Here is a 23,204-nt window from a genome sequence, read left to right as displayed (position 1 = left end):
ACTGGTAATGACATTTTGAGCCAGTTGTATAGAGTTTTTATCTAGGTAATATACTAATTGCATTTCTTTTTCCTGTGGTATCCTGAAGTACAGATGAAGTCCTATGCTCTTATGTAGTCAGATACACTTGTAAATTTTCTGTAGTGGTTGGGCTATTGAAATAATTGAAAAAAAAAAAAAAAGGGGAATGGAGTTCCTTTTTCTAAAGCTGTTTCTGGGCATTGTTTGTAGTACTCATACCTTACTGCATGGTCCTCTGCTGCTCCTCAGTTACAAGGAGGCCTGTAAGAACTTTTTACTTTCAATATCTAAATAAATGTAAAAATGCTTGTTCCCACAGCAGAAGGTGCAGATAGTGGCAATTCAGTGTTATGCCAAGGTTTACTTTCTTATTTCAGTCTCCATTTGACTTATGGCAGCTTCAGCTGCTGCCAAACAGAATTTTTTTCAGTGCAGTTTAGGTTTCTTTTTTTTTCATTCATTTTGTCAGATTCAAGTGTATTTGTTCAAAATCATGAACAGTCCCCCAGATGAGGCATGAAGGACTGCTGTTGTTCAGTATAGTTTAGATATCTTTAAAGCAAAAGTGGGATCCCACTTTGAGAGCACATACAACACAAAGACATCAGTACTTTCTCATAATGTTTCTGTTGTTTAGAATTGTGCAAAATTAGTAAAAGACAGACTTGATTTTTGTTTTACAGCAGTGCTTTCTGTGTCAGTGGTTTGAAAATATATGGGATTAGCTGGAGAAATTATTCATCCTACTTGTCCTTAGTAGTTTTATTTTCATTTAAAAATAAAGTAAGAAAGACAGTAAAAGTGTCAGTGACAGTGAATCCAAACACAGATCTGTTCCAGTACAGAAGCACCCCTTTTTCTTTTAAATCAGTTTGAATTCTGGCACCTTTTCTTTATATGAAAAATTTTCAGTAGTTTAAATGGGTACTCTTAGTCATTGCTCTGCTGCATGATTGGTCTGGAAAAATTAACCAAGTGGAGCTTCAATGTGATACTGCAAAAGGAAAATAAGGTCTGAAGGCTCATATTCTGTATATGCTGTTGTTAATTTCTGTTCATACTGCTGAGAAGTTATGTTACTGTTCATTCAATAATTTTTCTGCTATGCATTTCTAGATACGCTAGATCCTCTCTTCATGCACCCTGACTTACCTTGTGGGACCCACACAGGGAGCTGTGGTCATGTAATGCATGCAGCCTGCTGGCAGAAGTAAGGATGTGTCTTTGCTGTCTTTTAGAAGTTTTTCATTAATCTGTTTTCCAAATCATCTTAATAATGAAATGAAAACAAAGTACAGTAAGTGAATATTTAATTAAGGGATCAAAACTATTTGTACTCATTTAAAAGTGAAATATGGAACAAGAGATGTTTTGACTTGATGAAGATGATCATCATCAAAAGTTTTAGGGCCTTCTATTACCCAGAGAAGAATCTCTAAGGACTTACTAATTTATGCAAATATAAACAATGGAGTAAAAGTGGTCAAGAATAAGAAACCATGTTGAGTAGGTTTACATTTAGCAACAATACTCTGAAAGTCTGTCACCGGATCAATACCTAAAGGGTGAAACTGATCTATTTCAATGAGTGTTTAGAGGAGATTCTAGCATCAGAATAGAATATGAGGAATATGAGTGGTTAAATCCACCAATATTTGTTTGTGACCCCTCCTATCAGTGAAGACACTCCTAATGAAAAGTAAGGGTGAAGAATTGATGCAATTGCTGTAGACTTTATTGGATTTCTGTTGTTTGGGGGACCTACAAATTAGACCAAGTGTTTTGGATTTGAATGCAACCTGAACATTAAAAGACCAAGCTTGTAGGATACAGTCATCTTACATTTCACTCCACATAGGTCTGGCAAGTTTAAACTATATAAGCAGTGTGAAGTAATAATAGAAATAATCCCACTGAAGTATTATCAACTGATAGAGTTGGGTCATGCAATTACAAACTACTCTTTGTATGACATGTGTTATAAATAATCTACTGAGGTTTGTTGTTTGTCCTTGTGCCATTTTACTTTAAAAAAATCATACTAAACTTCTAGTGCTTAGTTTTCACTTTTCTAAATGTGTGTATAATGCTGTTTTTTACAATGAAACATCAGTACAGAACAAATAGGTGCACACACTTGAACAGAAGTATGTTCCTTGAGTATAATACATCTGCTTTTGGCAGATCCATCTATATCTCCGTAGATCTAAGTAGTGCAACATTGGAGATCAGTTCCCTTGCTCTTTTTAAGAAAAGATGACTTGCTGTATGGGTTACTGAGTTTAAAATGGACAACAGGCTCTTCACATACGGTATGGCACAGAAGGTTTAAGTATAGTCTTTTATTTACTACATAAAGACATTCTAGAACTTACTAATACTCCTCCAAACAATACCTGCCATATCTTTCTATGTGCAGCCTAAAAGTGCTCCAAATACTCTAAAACAGAATGAGTTGAAAGGAATGGAATATCCTTGTAGATGACATGTATGAGGAAGAGGAGCTGCTTGCAAAAACATACTTGTGTGAATTTGGGGAAAATAAATGTATGGGTTTTTGTTTATAACAAAATACTTCCCTAAATATTCTGTATTCATTAGAACTTCTGCAGATGCTCCTGCACATACACTTTCTCTTCTCACGTAAATGGGATTTTATTTTATTTAAGATGTATGGTTAAAGCAGAAATAAAAAACTAGTTATTACCTTTACCTTGGTGTGGAAGTTAATTTCATCTCTCTCTCTAAGATCCTACATACTCGGTCTGAGCATTAGGAGTGAATTTGTATCCAGAGAAGAAAATTTAAATGTTTGATCTTTTTGTTCCCATAAATACCAATGAGACAATAATGAAATTTGAAGGCTTACTGCATCCACTGAGGGGCCAAAAACTATAATGAAACCTGTGAAAATATCATAGTTTTGTATTTCCTTTTCAATTTAAAATAGTTGAAGTGTGATATTCTAATATATATTATTCTCTCTTCCTGTTAAGACTACAGTTCCACTGTCTAGTCATGAGGCTCAGTAATTGCAATGGACAGCTGATTAATCATTCATGAAATGTTGCCAGCAGTGTTTTCTGAAATTAAATGACCATATGTTCAATGCCTGTTTACTATAGTGAGTTGCACCTGAGAGTTATTAGATACAGTGTTTCATTATGTTGAAGATAAGAGGGAGGAGTAGAAAAATGGAAGGACTGCTTGTCTGCAAAATCATAATCAAATTTATAAGGATATTATAAGCAAGGAAAACCTGCCATCATTTTCCCATCAGTGATATACCATGTATTTTTGCATGAGTTCATCTGTGTGCTCAAAAGTTTTATTATTTTAACATCCGAGCATGTAGAAGAGTTATAAATCAAAGGAGAAGACTTGTTTGTTGGCTTGGATAAGTGTTTGCTGTATAATTATGCTTTGAACCTTTGTGTTCATGTTGCATTTGAGCCATTCCACTTTCTAGTAATTTCCTTTCTAATGTTGTAGGTACTTTGAAGCCATGCAGCTGAACTTCCGACAACGTCTGCATGTTGAACAGATATTTGACTTGGAGAATGGAGAGTATCTTTGTCCACTTTGCAAATCTCTGTGCAATACTGTGATTCCTGTCGTTCCATTGCAGGCTCAAAAAATAAACAGGTGAAGCACCAGATTGGATAACCTTTAATTAAAGAAAAAAAGGAAATACTACTTTTGGACTGGTCAGCTTTTCAAATTTTTGGAGGGAAAACTTGGTTTGAGCTTTCTTATCTGTATAAAATACTGCATATCTCCTTATTGATTGTTTAGCCAAATATACTTCTTTTGTCAGTAAATCTTTTATTTTTTATAAAACATTTTTGGGTTGCCTATTCTTTGGATCTGGAATCAAATGAGAAAGTACCTAGACCTAGTATTTAGCCTTGCACTCTATTTTGTACTGTTTGCTCAACATTTCTGAAGCCAGTAAAACTGAGCAAATACTGTGTTAATATGTTTGGATCTGATTATGTCCTCTGCTTTTTTAGTTAAGGTGGTTCTTTCACTGTTAAAGTAAAACCTGGTTTCTGGGTTTTTTTTTTCAGTGAGGATGCAGAGGCAGTATCTCAAATCCTGTCCCTAGCTAGGTGGCTGGAGATTGTCACAGTCAGAATATCAGGCTACAGTGTGAAAAATGCTAAAGGTTTGTTATCTTAATTTTTAAGCTATTCTGTGGGATATATGTCAGTGCATGTTTTAACTAGTACCAGCAGAAAACTTCAAATAAATAGTACATTTTGCTCTCAATCAAGAGAGAATCAAATAAAGCCGGGGATAAAAGTTACTGCCTTTTCTGAATTGATGTCTTGATTTCAGTGCCCTCACCAATTTTCTGGCTTTTGTTAAATTATTTCCATCTTTCCTAAAAAAAAAAAATTGCGTGCACTTGGAGAGGATGCTGACAGACTAATACTCATGGTTAATTAAACTTTTGTATGGACTGTGAGGTAGTAAAAAAGAGAACAACTAAATTATAAAGGACAAAAGGAAAGTATTTAGAAAACAGAAGGCACAGATAATCTACTGTGTTTGGGAATAGAATCAAGTGTTACTTAAGGAATCATGGAATATAGCTTGGCTGGTGAAGTGTGTTTGCAACTGTTTTCAAATCAGTTTGAAATAAAAAGACAACTCTATTTTCTTAAACTGCTGTAAAAACTGTAACAGCTTCTTTGCTTCTTAATGTGGATCAATTTTTTTTCCTGGAAGGAGACAAACAAAATCTTCCACCTTTCACCAACAAGGGAACGGGGAACTCAGCTTTGGAATTCCATTCCATCCTTAGTTTTGGAGTTCAGTCCTCGTAAGTGTTACTGGAAGTATTTTCTGCATTATATTAATTTTCCCTTCTGTATCCCCGGTATGTTTCAGAATTTGTATTGAAGGAAAGACGTGATTTGTTCGGTCTGACTTGGGGCTTACTTATTCTTTTCCATAAGCATTCACTGAGTATTGAATCTGTGAGGAGCTGAGTGGACCTTTTAGTCAAATCCAGTCTGGTACTTACTATGTTCTTGGTATGAAGCTGGAAGTCTCCAATCTTCTAATCCACAATTCCAGTGTTTTAAGTTACTTGCTGTGCCTCTAAGCAAGTTGTTTATTATCCATTTGCCTTGATTTTCCTGCTACACATCTGTTTCGGACATAGATTGCAGGTGGTTTTAGACGCAATGATGGATCACTTAGAGAAACAGGGCTGTTGTCTGTTTCTGTTTCTATTTCTATTCTATTATAAATTAAACTCAATGGTAACATTGAGTTTAATTTGAGACAGCAATTAGTGACCATGTTCCACATTACTAATTGTAACATTAAGAATGTTCAATTCCAGTGGGCAAAAGCATTTGCCCACTAAAACAGAATGAATGGGTAGATACTTTTCAGGTGAGCTCAGCTGTCCCTTATTTATTTATAGATCATGCTGTAAGTACTCTGTCACTTTAGACTGACAACACACTTATGCAAAGTACCCACATGTCTTTTATTGGTAAAAAAATAAAAAAATGTTCTCTTGTCAGAAACACGACATGAATCAATTTTTTTTTTCAAGAATCAAATTTTTTCTTGATAACTTATCTTTATGGGAAAGATACTGGAGTTTAAACTTAAACAGTGTTGTTTAAGTATAAGCCTGGCTAAACTCCAGATTTTGTGGTACAACTGTTTTGTCCATAAAGGTATAGGGAATTAATACAAATGTCATATTTTTCTGTTAAAAAGTTCTGTGTATGACTTGAAAAAAACCTCACAGGGCACTAAAACTGCTAAACACTTGTTTACATAAAACTACATTTATATAAACTAATCTAATGTAATTTGAAAAGAGCTTAAATGCTAAAAAATATGTTCAATAACACACTTGAAATGTCTTCAATTTTTAGCACCTTATTATTTTTGCTTCAGGACTTAAAATTAGTTTCTTTCAATGTTTGTTTTCATTGTATTTTACTTTGATATATTTGCATTTCTCTAACGTGAATTATAAGGTAATACACAGAAAAAATATCTTCCAGCCTGGCAGCCCTTAATCTCTCAGTTTGTAAAGCCTTTTTTGTCAAGGTACTTGTTTACTGCTGAAAACTAGAGATTTTTTCCATCTGTCCAGACAGAGTCTTTGTTATCAATATTTCATCCATAAATAACTGTCTTGGTTTGGACTTAGACTTTGTTAGACTTTGGTGATTGATAAACCAGAAAGTAATTAACACTATTAATAATTGAGACTGAAATTTTCTTGTCTTGGTTTTGCAGAGCCAAGTACTCAAGCAGTATCAAGGAGATGCTTATTCTCTTTGCCACCACCATTTACAGAGTTGGGCTCAAAGTTGCTCCGAATGAAGCTGATTCCCGGATTCCTATGATGACCTGGAGCACATGTGCTTTTACCATCCAGTGTATAGGTAAAGCATAATTTCAATTTATTCCTTCTTATGAATTGAAAGTGTTCCAGTTGCTTGATTGTTTAACTTTATACAATATGATTGTACAAATAAGTTTTACATAAGTGCGAGCCATATGTAAAGTATAGCAAAGTAAATGATATGTAATTGCATATAAAATAACAGAATTATTATCTATAAACCAATATAAATAATAGGATGTTTTTCTTAGATAGTAGCTCATGAAATATGGTATGGAATTCTAGCACTGAGTTTCATTTGAGACGGCAGTTAGTGGTCATGTTCCTCATTACTTATTGTAATATTAAGCATGTTCAATTAATATCTTCAGGCTGCCAAAGATCATTGACCTGCAGGCATCTCCTACGCTAAATATCCAATAGCTGTGAAATAGCCCTCCCTGCCTCATTATTTGTTTTGGCCTGTATTCTTAAAGAATTTTCATGGGATTTATAGAAGAAATTCTTATATTCTGAAATTGCTAAGTAGGTACCTGGTAGGAAAAGAAACAAACAAGAAACCCACCAAAAAAACTATCAAACATTCTCTGCCATGAATCTCTGAAGGCAAAACAAATACCAGAAAAATAATTTCATTTTTTGCAATAATATACCTATTTATCTCATTTCATTTCTGTACTACAAACACAAGCTTGTGTAATAAACATGAAGATGTGGATAAATCTGTAGAGGCTTCCAGGCAGGGAAAAAGGCAAGATCTAGGTCTAAAATGCATGATGGAGGGATTGAGAATGCAATTGTACACATCCATACATGTGATTTGCCAACTATACCAAGTATTTCTTGATGAAGCTGTTGAAGCACAAGTTTAGTCTACCTTAAATCTCTAGTGGAATATCAGAAGTTCAGAAGGTTTTGAGGTACATTGCAAATATTCTGATAAGGCAGAAATAGTCACAGAACTGATTGCATCTTTAGTGATGGATTCTGTATTTTCAAAAAGGTTGAGAAAATACCAGAAGCCACCCACTTTATTAACATTACTTAATTCTGTGCAGGTTGGTTTTGTTTGGTATATGAAAAAAGATATTGGTGGCTATCAAGGAAGAGTTTGCCAGCAAGTGTTTAAATGCAATAATTGTTATCATAGGTGTGATATTGAGGGCCTGTGTTAGTGAAAGAAAAATCAGGTGCTCTTGAGGAGAAGAGTATAAAGGCAGAGGGACCAGTGTGACAGTTTGACTTATCTTAGGCCACACCACTTCCTTGGATTCATTTTTGTTTGCAAATAGAGCAGATGTCTGTGAAATTGTGCAGCAAAACTGCCTGCATAGCTTCAGTATGCTGGTCTGGAGTCTAGTTATAGTGCATTATTAAAACCATTTAATGGGCACATAGCTAAGCTGCCTAGACAAGGAAGTTCAGAGGAGCCTCTAGAGGAGGTTCAAAGCATCATTGACCCAAGGAATATGAATTGGTATAATTGCCAAAAGCTAGACTCCTGAAAGAAAGAAACAAACTCAAAAAAACCCCACCAAAACCCCACGACAAGAAGCCTCCAAACCAAAATCTCCCAATTAAATAAAATTTAAAAATTCCAAGTGTACTGTTTAATCTCTGAAAAGTGATTAAAGTACAAAAACATTTGAATTGGTACCTTTTTACTCAATTGAGTTAATTTGATTTCTTATTTTTATCAGCTTATTTTTTCTTTATTATTCCTTCAGAGCCAATGCAGTCAGGGAGGAAAGATGAACTGTATTCCATCTTGGGAGTTTTGTTTTCAAAGTATTTCCTTTCAACTGCAGTCAAATGCAGTAGTGCAAATTTTGCCAGGTTGCCAAGGCAAGTTGTGGCTGCCCCAGCCCTGGCAGTGTTCGAGGCTAGGTTGGATAAAGCCTTAAGCAACCTGGTCTAGTGAGGATGGACCTGCCTAAGGTTCTGTGATAAATATGAGGGTGAAATGCTGCATAGCATCTCTGTAAATGTAACTTGATGGTTTTGAGTGTTGCATAAGGGTAACTGAAAATAAATCTGACTCCATAGAATGAATGTTTTATCATTCATGTGAAGCAGCATTGCTTTAAATCTTTAGTTAGCAAGATCTGAAAACTGAAAATTTTAAAAAGCTTACTACAATAATTTATCTTGGAAATGATCCATGCCATTTAAGACAGACTTTTTTTTTTCCAAGAGAATTCTCTTATAACAATGAAGTTGAGCTTTAAAAAGGAGTGTATATATTAAGGATAAACTAGTATTAGGTTCAGTAGAAAAAAACAACTTAATTTTTTTCTGTGTTTAATTTTAAGAAAACCTCTTGGAAACAGAGGGCAAGCCTTTATTTGGATCTCTACAAAATAGACAGGTATGGATGAGTAAGATATACAATGTATTTTAAACAAAAAAGTTTATTTATAATATACATGCATCTATAAACCTGTTGAAACTGCTAACATGATCATTCTCTGTTGAGGATATCTCTCAATGTTTGGATTCATAGCACAAAGAGCACTTCGGAAGAATAGTATGTCTGCTTATATATGGATGTTCATATTAAATTAATTTATAAATGTCTTTTATGTTTATGTAGAAGTAGATATCTTTTTACAGTTCTGTATCATTATTATATTTTGCCTTTTCTCCCATTCAATCATTTTCTCTTGCGCTCTAGCACAGTGGCCTTAAAGCATTAGTACAGTTTGCAGCTGCTCAGAGAACAACATCCCCACAGGTCCTGATTCAGAAACATCTGACTCGTCTTCTAGGAGGTACTGTACTCCTTTTATTTACTACCTTTTGTGTTGCAGATGTTTCTATTCCAAAGTGGCACACAGGTTAACACAGCACAGAAGCAAGGGCTGGAGTACTTGATAAGTGCTCACTTCAGTTGCCTGAAATGATGTGGTGTAGATTGAACTCACCCCAGACCTACAGATAGTAAAGTCTGGAACAGATGAGTACCAACTGTTTCTGGCAATGTTCAGAATTACTCAAATTCTCTTCTAAACAGGTGAATAAAGCCACAAAATAGGCATTCCTTAATTTTGAGACTCAGCATGGAGAAGAGAAGGCTCTGGGAAGGCTTCATTGCAGCCTTGCAGTATCTTAAGAGGGCTTATAAAAAGGAGGGAGAGGGACTTTTTATAGAGGTAGATAGGAGCAGGACAAAGGGGAATGGTTTTAAACTGAAAAAAACTAGGTTTAGATTAACTGTTAGGCAGAATTTCTGTACTGTAGGGGTGGTGAGGCACTGAAACAGGCTGCTCAAGGAAGTTGTGGTTGGTGCATCCCTGAAAGTGTTAAATGTCAGATTGGATGAAGCTCTGAGCAACCTGATGTAGAGTCACATTCCTGCATTAGGCAAGGGAGTTTAATTGGATGACCTTTAACTCCCTTTAAGTGCAAACCATTCTATAATTCTGTGACTTTGAGTATTTTCAAAAGGCTGCTTCAAGCCTAGCTTACGATATTTCAGTCTCGGGGAGAGCTAGTTTGAGGCACGTTTCTTACTGGTTGGGTTAGTATGGTAACCTTAGTGAATCCCACTCTCTGATTTGCTTTCTGTTAGATAAAGCTCTTAGGTTCTTAGGCTTTTGTATTGGATGAGGTTGTGGGGGATATGTAGTGTTGAGGTGCCTAAGTACCTTTACCCTTAACACTGTGTGTGATTTATTAGAGCTGGAGACATATACGCCTCAGAATTTTGAAAATATATTAAGTAAAATTGTCAGCTGTTGGGGCAAGTGGAAATAGCTAAACATGCACAATCAATTAAATCAGTGGTAAGCAGTTAATTTAATAGATCCTTACTTTAGAGATCTGGACATTTTTATGATGAAAATACAGAAATGATAGAGGCTGTAAAATCAGATTCTAATACTGTACTTCAATCCAAAAGAAGAAAATACGTGCTAAATGTATAATTGATACCTTTATTTTGTAGTTCTCCTACCAAACTTTAAAGGAGAAGACACTCCATCACTCTTAGAAGTAGATATGTTCCACGTTTTGGTAAGCGGGTTTATTTTATTCTTTGTATTAATACTTTATTTTGAGCATACATTTTTGTGTACTGTACTCTGTAAATAGTATCTGTTCACTTGAATGAGTCAAATGATTATACATGAACCACAATCTAACGATTATATATGACTGCTATATATGTTTACTTCTAGTTCTGCTGACTTTCAAGTCTTTGCTGTCTTGTTATTATTAAATTTCATTATTGCAATCTCGATCTTCTTTTTACCACTTCCATTGTTATTAAGCATAAAAAATAAACTTAGAAATGCACTCAGTTTCTTTCCCTCACTTTCCCTCTGTCTCAGTCAGTATCTCATACCTTCTGATTCCTTCACACTGGCTCTCATTTCTTTCTCTATTTTTCTTAGCCTCGTCTTTCTGTCCTTAATACAAATCTGTATTATAGATTTTTCTGCTGTTAAAAAAACCCCAAGCAAGCAGAAAACAAAGCAGCCAACAAAACCAATCTTATGGAATAAAATCTGTTTTGCCTTGGCTGCCCTTGTATTTAATTCTTGGTTTCACTTCTCTCTTTTTTCAGTGTGTTTTGTCTTGTGTCAAAGAACAGAAATTAAGCTTTTTAGGAACTGGGCATGATATATCTCTAAACTGGTAATTACCTTGCAGCTCTGAGTGTCCTACATGCCCTAGTGCACAAATGGTTATTACTTTCCAGTAAGTTTTTGCTACACTTTGAATTAAAACTGGCAAGATATATTTCTGTAGCTGGAGTATGTTAATCTACAAATGTATAGTGAGAGTATAATTGTTATCCTTTTATCTACTACCAAAGCTTTGACACTTAAATATTTGCCTATTCCTTTTCACTGTAGGTGGGAGCTGTGTTATCCTTTCCATCTTTATACTGGGAAGATGCTGTAGACTTGCAACCTTCATCAGTTAGTTCAGCCTATAACCACCTCTACCTCTTCCATCTGACAACACTGGCACACATAATGCAAATCATCATCTCTTCAGCAACAGGTAGATGTGTATGTGTGTTGCATTTTTCTGGTATTTTTGCACAGTTTCTTAAAAATAATAGATTGATACCATTAGCATCTTCCAGATATAAACGTCCTCATAACAAGTGACAGACCTAGGTAGTAATAAGTGTTCTGGTGTTTTCTGGTAAAAATTAAGTAGTGCTACATCAAGTTCAGAGCATTTTATTTTATTTTGTTTTGTGTGCGTAGGCTAAGAAAACAAAATTGTTATTGATATACCACTAGTTGTTTCAGTCAGTCATTTCAGAGGGGTGATTTTGCCTTCTTCACTCCTTGTAGGAGAATCAAAGTTCTGCCAGCATCACTGAGCTGTGCAGTGATAATCAATATGGATTTGGGAAATAAGACTTTCTTTACCCATCAACTTAGTAAATACCCAGATCTGAAATACAGAATCCTGTGAGCTGACAGGAGAGAATTGAATTTATCTCTCTGTTTCATAACATTGTTAAAAATTACCAAATAGCCTATAGACTTTCTAGCTAATACTTTTTTCCTTCAGTATAATAGGAATTTTAAAAAATCTAGATGTTTATAAAAATTCCTATTATACTGAAGCTCCATAGGACAACTTCAGAAGTTCAAGGGAAGAAAGCAATTCTCTACTGCAATAAGGATAAACAATGAGGAAGTAATCCTGATTCTTCCTTACAGCATTCAGTCTTAGGAGAACATTTTAAAGACAGAAAACAGCAAATAGAAAAGAATTAAGAAAATTAAAGCAGAATTAATTCTGTAATGCAATTTAATAATTAAAATCAAGGTTTTAGTATTTCTAAGAGAAGTGTGTCAGGATGGAGTGAATTTACAGTGGATTCATCTTTTTGTGTGCAGAATCCCCTGCTGCTCACTCATCTGACAACAGTGAGGAGGCACAGTCAGCACAGTCTTTCTGTAGAGAGGTTTCCCAGTACACCAGTGGGTAAGTAGCACTTCAATTGTGTTACATTTTCCTGGGAAGACAGCAATCCACAGGACAACAAAGGAGACAGGAAAAAAAGTACTCATTTTGTATGGGGAATTAGCACAGTGCCTTGTGCTTTCTTCCCATGCTCCTGAACACTGAAACTAGTGTTAGTTAAAGTGGCTACTTTTGTTGACAGCAGAGTAAATCATTAACCTGTGGATGAAAAAATACCTGTATCCATTGTGGAGAGAAATATGTCCAACTGCAGTGGTTTTTTTTTTATTTACTTAGATTATTTTGGTTTAGATCTCTTGTATTATGAATGGAATCCAGGAAGAATTAAATGGTCCTACTAGAAAGGGGGGATAAATGTAAAGCTGAACATTATTGCTTATTTGAGTGTTAATGCCTATTTTTCAGATTTTTCTGATAGGTACAGCTGTCTAATTTGAAGATTTAATACAGGTGTGGTTCATAAACTCAGAACTCATTCCTTGGGCAAAGGGGAAGTTGGAAGTGCTGGTGGCTGTGTTTCACAGAATTTGGGGTACATAAGGGTTCCTTCTACACAGCTACCATTCTATCAATGCTAGCCAAAATGTGATAGTGCTAGAATGATTTACACTATAAACTACTGCAGCTGTTTCTCATTTGTGTTTTACAGTTGCTTTAGTCAGGATATTCCAGGCTGGCTTGTGTGGGATTGTGTTAAAAAAGGCATCATGCCTTACCTTCGTTGTGCTGCTTTATTTTTTCATTATTTGCTGGGAGTTTCTCCACCTGAGGAGCTACTACAAGGTAAATATGAGAAAACAAATCTATGACCTTCTTTGTCTTGAAAGAATTTTTAAATATTCACAATAACTTAACAACATGGAAGTTGTACTTAAATACATGAAAGTAAGACTTGGAAAATAAAGGAATTACTAATTTGTAAGGAAAGGGACAGGTATGTGAAGCTGAGCTGTTCTTGGCCTTCTTTGCATAGAAGAACATTACTTCTGAGTATTTCTGAGTATATGCAAATATGTGAATTATCAGTGATGTATTGATAGTAAGTACTTGTTGATAAAGATTCAGCAGTTTAAGGATAATTTCAGGAATTTAGGTTACATCACCTGAGAAACTGCCTGAAATATATTAAAAATGCCATGTTTTTATGTAATGCTAATGTAGGCAAATGCTAAAGATACAGGGATTGAGCAAAACAAAGCCAAATAGTTACGAAGCACATAAAATTCTGGCCTCTTCTGTGAAGGATCCTAATGCATTACTGATGCCAACACCAAAAAGAAATATTTCATGTGTCAAAATGCAGTGAAACACAGAACTATTGACTATTTGTAAAGAATTTTTTATGAATAACTGAGACAAAATATAACATGTATAATATACAACAACAAAAATACAAAATTGATTTATATAAACTGTGAACAACTTTGAATTTTATTAGGCTATACAAGTCAAAATCTCTGCATGTTGGGATACGCTGTTATCCTTACCAGGAGTCTGGATCTTTGATTCTGTAGGGAGGAGTCTTTCTGGTGAACCAACAATGTAACTTTCTGTAGCAGAGACAATAAATGACCAACAAACCATAAAATTAGCCCAATTTTATGTAATGTTAACACTGACTTGATTACAGCAAAATTTAATATCATTGAGGACTGTCATAAGGATAGTGAAAAACTAAAATGCAAGTCCAGAAATCTACTGCGCTTCTGTTACATATTATGCAGTAATTTAAGCAAGGAATTCTGCTATTACAGTAACTTATGCATTAAAAAATACTTAATAATATATATCAAATTTCTTTAAACAGATCCTCAGCTTATCCAAATTATTATAGCTCTGATTAAGTTGGTGGAATAATATCCAGTTCTACTACGTAGGATCTATGCTGAGGCTGTAGGATACAGACTAGTCAATGGAAAAGGGATCCGGAGATTTCTAGTTTTGAGTGAATTATTCAGCAGTGCTTAAACACTTAAACTGTTTTCTTTTGCAGTTTCTGAAGAAGGGCAATTCAAGGCACTTTGTAGTTACCTCTCTCTACCTACAAATTTGTTCCTGCTCTTCCACGAATACTGGGACACAGTAAATCCACTGCTTCAAAGGTACTAACTGGGACTGGACAGGCCATGTTTTTCTGTTGTGGTGGCCCTGTGGGAATTCTAGATTAAAACTGATAATAAGTGACTGAGCTCAAATTCATAGTGAAGTTCTAAATGCTTTGCACAGGTACACTGAGTCCCTTAAAGCACTGCAGAAACTTAAAACACTCTCTATTTTATGATAATTCCAATAGTAAATAATTATAGTTTAAGGGATTAGTGCTTGCAGACCTACATGAAACCATACAGCCAGAAGTTATTTTAAACCTTTGCTTGTTTGATATGCCAGCAATAGTTCATTTGCCTGTTTTTAATCTGTCTGCAGCAAAAGTGCTGATTACATGAGCTGTAAAATGAGAATGTAGAAAATCATGTAGCTGGTAGGGTGAGGCTTTGTATTTCTTCTCAGCATTTGCAAAATGGACTGGTGGATGAAATTGGCTTAATAGTGAAAAGGTACAATTTGAGCATTACATACATTGCCATCGGCAGTCATGGAATCATAGAGTGTTAGAGGGTTGGGAGAGTCCTTAAAGATCATCTGGGTCCAGCCCCCCTGCCATGGGCAGGGACACCTTATACTAAATCAGGCTGTTCCAACCTGCTATTCAACCTGGCCATGAACACTTCTAGGGCTGGGGCATCCACAGCTTCCCTGGACAACCTGTTCAGTATCTTACCATCCTCAAAGGAAAGAATTTCTTCCTAATTTCTAACCTAAATTTCTCCTCTTTCAGTTTGTGAAAGTAGCAGTAAAGAAAACATTCTTTCTTTAGCAGTAAAGAAAGAATTAGTTAAATTCTGCATTCAAAACTTCAAAATCAGTAAGGCGACACATCATCCCCAATTAAGAATAATCCAGCTATACTGTGTTGGAGAATGTCTCTGTGTATTTAACATGATCATTTGATCACCTGGTGGCAGTAATGATTATTTCTGGTTCTTGGCAGAAATCTCTGACTCACACTGGCTTTTCCTGCATTGTTGTTTGGTTGGGTTTTTTAACCTTTAGTTGTTTCAGCCTTTGTTGTCTAGATTTCTTCATTTTGAACTGTTGATTTCCAGCAGTCCTTATAGCTGACCTAAACAGTTCCCTACATACAGTTCTATTATGATCAATTCAATTTGTAGTATATTTTATTATTTATAAATTCCTAGATTATTTTCTACAAGTAAACTATTAAATAAGTTTGTCTTACTTGTTCCTACACATTTGCTTAAAGACGTAGAAGTTCTTCTAAGAGAATACAGAAGATGGTGCTTGTGAACACTGGGAAAGATCACTAGAAGCAGGATTAACAAATAGTTACGGTGCTGCCAGTCAGAAAAAGATGTTTCAAGTAGGAGGCTGCATATTTAACGTAATAGTAACAGTTGCCAAATCATCATGCAGGTTCCCATATGTTTTTTCATAAAATCTTATTTCAGAAGACTAAATTTGATGATTGTTGAGAAATGTGTTAAATGAAGCATACTAGATTGACCATCTGCTGCAGTTATTCTCCCTTCTTTTTTTTTGTAGAAATAACTTAAGACATCTTAAACATACCAGCTCCTCTTCTCTGTAACTGGCCAATATCTGCCAGTGTTTTGATAGACACATTTGGTCATTCTAAGCAAGCACACATCATGCAATAAACCATTGTAAAATAACCATTAGGTGATGATTATTTAATAAAGACAGCAATTTTTTTCTGTTAGATTATACGATACTTATTTATGCTGTGTCTTTTAGCGCATGTATTTCAAAAGGTGCTGTGTATTGTAGCCCACTTTGAAAAACTGAACATGTCTGAAGATTGCATACATTTTTTAACTCTGTGTAAATCTTGTGTTTTCATGTGCATGATGATAATTTTAGGTGTTTTTTCACATAGGTTTCTCCTCCTGTATGCAAACTTAAAGCATTCTCCTGAAGAAAACCATAAAAAAACACCCCTGTTTTTCCTTGCAAAGTTTTAGGTAGAACTATCAATGCTTTTATCACTGTTTTGTGTTTGCTTATCACTTAGTAGTTTTATTTAATGAACCTAAATGTCTATTTTTATCAAATGTTGTCATCTGTAAATGTTTGTTTGAAATAGGTGGTGTGCTGATCCAGTGGTGTTAAGTTGTTTGAAAGGGAAAAGCATCGCAATAAGGTAAGCTTATTGTTCTTCTGTTTTTCACTTAAAACACATGAAAGAATGAAGTGCTTGCTGTGAGCAAGTTAGAGACTTTGTGTTTTATTCCTTCTGCTCTACTACTAGAAGTACCTTTGTCTTTAAATGTCTTGTTTATTATTCCTCATACAGCGACTCTTTGAGATTGTACAACATTGTTAGACAAGTAATCTGTCCTGCTCTAGGAAAGAACAAAAGCTAACTGAAATATGAAATGTCTTCATGTATGTAGGTTATATGTGGAATTTTAATTCAGCGCCTTTGCTGGAATATAGAAATGCTGAAGCTCCCATGTGCAGAATCTCACTTGGGATTCCAGGACTGAAGAATTGCTCTAGAATTGTGGACTTTTGCAGAAATGACCAAAAGCTTAGCAGGGATTCTTGGTTATTTATTCCATTGTTTACTTTGATCTTTATTATTCTCATAATAGTTCTATTCAACTTATGCAGATATCCTAGGAAAAGAAATCATTTAATAGAGCTTCCTGAAGACTACAGTTGCCTTCTGAACCAAGCCTCTCAGTTTAGGTAAGATGAGGCATATTTAATTGTCTTCTTAGGTGTTTTGTCACTTTTAGTGAATTTTATATTATTGCACTTACTGTAACTGTTGTTGAAAGAATACAGAAATTATTTTGAAGTGAAGGCATTGTTATGGTTATACTGGCCAATACTAGCACCTGTTCAATTAAAATGTGAAACACAACAGCTTGCTAAATGAAGTAATTTGTGTTTGATAATACAGCATTTAAAATTTTTATAGCTTAGTCTGCTGTTCATTTTTCTCCTGTGCAATGTGCATTTGGTCTGGCCATAAGCCTGAAAATTATTTTTGCAGTGGACACAACAAGCCCAGATGATGGCACTGTTTTATGCCAAGAAGAGTGAATCATAGGATAATTGAGGTCAGAAGGGACTTCTGTTGATCATGTAGTTCAACCTCCTACTCAAAGCAGATATCTTGCAGATAAATAATTTCAAGCAGTGTGATATGTGAAATGATTGGGGTTTTTCATTAGTTGGCTAGGTCTTTTTGGAGTATTTTTAAGGAACCTTATTCAACCTTATTCAACCTTAATTAACCTTAGTCAACATTTCTTTTAAAGTTTTAATTCCTACTGTAACACGCTGGTTGCACTTCTTTTAGATGCCCACGGTCTTCTGATGATGAACAAAAACACCCAGTATTGTGTTTATTCTGTGGGGCAATGTTGTGTTCCCAGAATACTTGCTGTCAGGAACTGGTGAATGGGGAGGAGCTGGGAGCCTGTACTTCTCACGCTCTTCAGTGTGGAGCTGGAGTCTGCATGTTTCTCAAGTAAGTAGCCAGAATTCAGTGTGTTAAAGAATAAGGGGAGTATTAGAAGGATAGAATTCACAACATTGTCAAAGCATTTGATTCTTTTTGTCTGAGCTGGAAAAACAATACTTTGACATAAATTATAGCTCACCAAAAAGGGAAGTGTGTTCTTGGAGTTGTATTTTAAATGTAGCTATTCTTTTCTTTAAGAATCAGGGAATGCAAAGTTGTCCTCATTGAAGGTAAAACCAGGGGCTGCTTATATCCTGCACCCTACTTGGATGAATATGGAGAAACAGATCCAGGTCTAAAGTAAGTAAATGCTTGACTTCCTACCTTTCCATTTTTATATCTCTTGCTTTCTTATATTCATTGGACAACACATTCTTCTGGCTAGTGTGTACAGCACTGTATGTAGTGTGTGTCTTGGCCTGAGGAGCTAATGGCAGTTTCCAGTCAGGAATGGGTAGTTTATAATGAGAAAATACACTTCTTTGATACTGTTAAACTTGTTCTTTTCTCAAGAATGTTTGTATGCATTTAATCATAAACATGTCAGAACTGCCATTGCTGAAATGTCATCATAGAAGTGGCAGTCATTGCTTGTCACAGGTGGAGATATTTTTACATTTCCAATAGACTTGTTGGAATTTAATTAGTATTTAATTAGTCTCATGCTAATGTTAGCAATCTATACAGTTGCTGTTCTGGTATGTTAACTGGTTATTCTCTTTTCCTCTCTGAAGAAGAGGCAATCCCCTCCACTTATGTCAGGAGCGTTACCGGAAGCTCCATCTGCTGTGGCAGCAGCACTGCATCATAGAGGAGATTGCCAGGAGTCAAGAAACGAATCAGATCTTCTTCGGATTCAACTGGCAACTGCTCTGAGTCTCTTGATTTTAGTGAAAATTCTTACCAGTGGCAGTGCTTTGGAAAAGAAAGAGGGTTGCAGTAAAAAATCTACTCAAGTGGTTTCTGTAGTTCAGACAATTAATTGATGGATTATCTAGGTTGGATGTGTCACTGATGCATTGAAACCAACTCATATATTTTCCTCTTTTTTTCTTTTTTTAAAAAAAAGTAAAACCACATTCTGTAACTATTACTGAACCAGAACTATTTCCATTTTTTTCAGAAGTTTAAATTGTTTCATATATTTTCATGAGGACAGTTCTCAAATGGTGTGTTTCAGAGCACACACCACATTTGTCTCTTCCATGCCTTGAGAACATATCTAAGTGGTGTTACCAAGGAAAAGCCTCCTTTACTTTCTTCCTGGGTTCTTTTCTCAAGCTTAGTGAAGCTTTAAATAGATAACATTGGAGTGGAAGTGGTGCCAGGTCTTTAGTCACTTGCAGCAACAGGTACGATAAAGAGTAAGTTTTACAGAAAAAGCTTGCATTCAGATGTACCTTGGGATTTAATGAAGAGTTTTCATTGAATTCTTTAAATGAGAAGTGTGGGTTAGAAAGTGCATTGGAAGATCACCATCTTGCTTGTTGCATCAAAAAATTAAGTCTGTGCTTTTTGTGTTGCCAGAACTGCACTTTATCTAAGGAATTTTTCCTCCATTAATATATATCATAAGAAGTCTAGGGTTCACCATTTGCCTAGGTTGTGGTTAGGTTTACTTCCTTTACAGTTTGTCTTCTGAGACCTTCCCCAAGAATCAAAAATGAAAATACTCCTGGTAGGTAGTTGCAGTGTAGCTCTGTAAGCTGAACAAGAGCCAGAGACTTCTGGTAAGGAAATGGCCTTCAAAGCTATCACTGGACTAGAATCAAGGCCCAAAAGCAGCAAGTTTTAGAATCAGAAATAAGTTTGCCCATATCTAAGGGATTTTCCACTCATCATCCCCTGTCACTATTTGGAGCATGTTTTGGAGCCTGCATAAATGAAATGGTGTGTTTTGGGAAGCATGTTCAGTGGTTTAGTGCCAGACAGAGCAGAAAAGAGGAGAAAAGGTGACTAAGTCTCTCTCTTTCCCCTTCAGTAGTTAATAGCACATTGTGATTGAACTCTCTCTCAATTATATGTGATTGTGCTTCAGTTCTAAATGTTTGTTGTTCTGTTTTCTGAATTTCAGTCGTAATATACGTGAGAGAATTTGTAATGTGGTGGGTAAAAAATCTTTCCCAGGAGATGCCATTTCCATGTGAAAGCTTGAAGTTGTCATTACCCTCAATTTTCCTGCCCCTTTGCTATTTGGATTCTTTCGTGCCATTTTAATAAGGCTTTCAAGGGGAAGTTTTCAAATTAATGTCTGAGTGTGTTTTTGTATGATTTGTTTTCTTTTCTTTTCCCATAATTACATGAGAGATAGTAGAATCACAATTAATGATTTAGATTTAAATACCATTCTTCTGGGGTTTTTTAAAATGTTTTTTGAGTATGTCTGTATGAGTGCACTGGACAGCACCATAACTAATCTGAAGATGGAATACCGATGATCTTAAACATTGTTCTGGTTTCAAATACCTTTAAAATACTTTTGCTGTAACCTTTCCCCAGTGATATAAAAAGTTGGCTTTGGGATATTTTCCAGGTATTCTGTTTCTTGAAATTAAGATTATTTTCCTTATTTTGATTTTGTCAGAATTTTAAACCTGAATATTAAACTCTTTGAAGACAAACATTAATTCTGTTAGTCTTCTCTAAAACATGTTTGAGACACATACTGACTTTAGAACAGTTGCAATGAAAACTTGAATGCACTGGTGATTTTTATGTCATCAAAACACTGCTTACCAACAAAAATACTGAATTAAGGCTGGCAAATGCCTTGTTGATACCAAACCTGTATTCTCTTACTATTTCCCTCTGATATTTACATATTCAGTTATCAAAAACTTTCAGTTATCTTGCACTTCACTGATACAAAATTTCCATTTTCCAATATGCAGTGAGATCACTTTATTTTGTTTTCTTGTCTGAACTGTAGTATACAAGGGCAGGAGCTGGTAAGAGCAGGTGAGCTCCTTTAAAAATCTCTTTGTAGTTAAAAGAAGTGGGAGAGGAAAGTTGCATCTTTCTGTATGTTTGCACATACTAATTTTGCAAATGGCTCCCATATCATTCACTGATTAGCGTGGTCATCTTTCATTTCATAAATTACTATGCAGTTTTGTTCACTGTGAGTATAATCTGTATTTAGTGACCGCAAGATGCTTATGCCACTTATTTCTGTTTCATCCAAGCTGACAGAAGTTATTTGATAATGCACATACTGGTATCTTAAATTGCAAAAATGTAAATTTGAAACTTGTATAATGTTCTTGTGCTTTTGAAATAAAATATCTTGTATATGTATATTTAAAAAAAAAGGAAATAAAGTAACTTCTCGTAGATTATTCAGTTTTTATTTGAAGGCACTTTGGCACCTCGCATTTCATTTTATAAGAGTCTCATAGTGGTGTCTGTCAGCATGGGAAAGGAGAAGAGCTGGTAAATGGTTGGTAAATTATCAGTTATCTGTGTAGGCTGTATCATGGTCATCCTGTAAGGAATACTTTTTCTTATGTAGATACATGCCACTTGAAACTTATCCTAGTATTTTACAGATTCAGATTTCTTCAGCGTCTACCTAAATTTCTAAAAGAAATCTTAAGTACAGAATTTAATATTTACATGCCCTGAAACTGACCTAGTTGAGTGTATTTCTGGTTTTGTATCTTCTCAAAGAACGGGCTGTACTGTTCGGCAGATACTTAACATCTAGAAAGGGTGTTTGTGGTGTTGGTCTAATGTGCTGTATGATACATACTTTTAAAAAAGTGGTTTATTATAGACCTAAGCAAACAGTCAAGACATCTTTTACATAGATATGGCCAGTACTTCTTGCTCTTTTTTATGTTATAGGTGTCATCATGTCCTCACTGCTTTGTTGAAGCTTTGGGCACCATTTGGGTGTTAATGATGTTCCTCTTTATGCTTCTTCTTAGTAAACGGTTTTTAAAAACTAATTCCTGAAAAGGTAAAAGGTGGAGGTAGAGTGAAGTCTGCTAGCAAAAATGTTGTGAAGAAAATTAGAACAAGAATTCTGTTAATTAAGGGGGGAAAAAAAAAGAAGCCCCAGCACTAATTCTTGTGTAATAAAAATCTTAATGTACAAAGATACATAGAGGAGTATTTTTGCTATTATATGCTTTGCATTATGGTTGAAATCCACTTCATTTTCTAGACAACAGCCTTGAATAATCTCCAGTGTAAACTAGGCAGATTCATAATACAACATTTAAGTTGTTACTTAGATTCTTCTAACCTATTGCTTGACAAAGTGTTGAAAGATATTTTATCAAAAATAGAAGTTGTTTCATTTCTGTGGTGCAGTCTTATCTCTTTGTTTCTATCAGTATTTTGCAGGTAGACTAAATTGGAAGGTTGATACAGGAAAAAAATGGCTAATAATGAAAATCTGCTTCCTTACACATGTCTCAAATCTAGTTATTTCTAATCCAAGCTACATTTCTCTGAAGTTGCATTCAGTACAGTCGAAATCATACATGAAAGTGAAGTTATATAAAGGAAATTTGCATTGATGGAGAGCAAGCTGAAATTCCAAGAGGTGATATATACATGATTTTGTCTAATGGTGAGTAAGAGACTCGGTAGAGAGTTCAACATGAGACATTAAAATGGGATCTGACTTTTCTTATTGCTGTCTGACTATTGTTCATGAGATCAGTGTCAATAAAAGGAGTATAGTTTGTGCTGTATAAGTACAGGTTGTCAAACAACTTACAGTCCATCAGATTTAAGAGGTTTCCAGGCTTCATGCTTGAGTGAATGAGCTGCAGCAAAATGTTGTGAAGCACAAAGTGGGGGCTGTGGAGTTCGTGATCATTTGAAGTCCTTGCTATATTTGTGAAGATGTGTGGTTAGTCTTTTTCAGCAGACTGCAGAACCTCACATCTCCTCCTTAATTGTGCCTGGAGTGAAATATTGGCCTCTTTGGGTACAAGTATTGAGATACTCATCCCAAGGTACCAGAGCTCCTGCTTGAACTATATTCGTTTTAACAAAATCCTAAATGTGCTGCATGCTTATATTTCTTACTATTTTTTCTCTGTGATCAACATAGAGCAAGTATTTTCAGTGGCATTCAGAAAGCTTTAAAGGAAGAGCATTGTACATGCAATTTCTAAATAAAAGTGCCTCTCATAGTGCCTTCACGAGGAACTCAACAATAGTGTTTATTTTATTTTTTAAATTAAGAACTTGATGAAGAAGATAGGTGAGTTCCTTACTCTGGAATTTGCTGTATTGTTATAAATTCTGGCT

At 35.2% G+C, this 23,204-nt stretch overlaps 1 protein-coding gene across 1 annotated transcript in view; it reads left to right on the top strand.

Annotated features, from left to right (window-relative positions):
- The window catches only part of UBR1 (ubiquitin protein ligase E3 component n-recognin 1), a 59,615-nt gene extending 38,344 nt beyond the window's left edge, over positions 1–21,271 (top strand). Inside the window, exons 31-47 of the mRNA XM_014252064.2 lie at positions 1,138–1,231; positions 3,514–3,666; positions 4,092–4,189; positions 4,756–4,849; positions 6,298–6,446; positions 8,719–8,774; positions 9,081–9,177; positions 10,353–10,420; positions 11,266–11,416; positions 12,274–12,361; positions 13,011–13,144; positions 14,355–14,463; positions 16,545–16,601; positions 17,075–17,152; positions 17,772–17,942; positions 18,135–18,236; positions 18,671–21,271. Of these exons, the coding sequence (XP_014107539.2) occupies positions 1,138–1,231; positions 3,514–3,666; positions 4,092–4,189; positions 4,756–4,849; positions 6,298–6,446; positions 8,719–8,774; positions 9,081–9,177; positions 10,353–10,420; positions 11,266–11,416; positions 12,274–12,361; positions 13,011–13,144; positions 14,355–14,463; positions 16,545–16,601; positions 17,075–17,152; positions 17,772–17,942; positions 18,135–18,236; positions 18,671–18,812 (1,841 nt within the window). The 3' untranslated portion in view covers positions 18,813–21,271. The remainder of the gene's footprint in view (positions 1–1,137; positions 1,232–3,513; positions 3,667–4,091; positions 4,190–4,755; positions 4,850–6,297; positions 6,447–8,718; positions 8,775–9,080; positions 9,178–10,352; positions 10,421–11,265; positions 11,417–12,273; positions 12,362–13,010; positions 13,145–14,354; positions 14,464–16,544; positions 16,602–17,074; positions 17,153–17,771; positions 17,943–18,134; positions 18,237–18,670) is intronic.
- The last annotated feature ends 1,933 nt before the right edge of the window (positions 21,272–23,204 follow it).

This window comes from Pseudopodoces humilis, chromosome 7 (genome assembly GCF_049639895.1).
Source record: "Pseudopodoces humilis isolate 2021_Gansu_Grassland_sample_001 chromosome 7, ASM4963989v1, whole genome shotgun sequence".
NCBI lineage: Eukaryota > Metazoa > Chordata > Aves > Passeriformes > Paridae > Pseudopodoces > Pseudopodoces humilis.
Note: the sequence above shows the minus strand (reverse complement) of the source record. Positions and strands in the feature narration are given on the sequence as shown.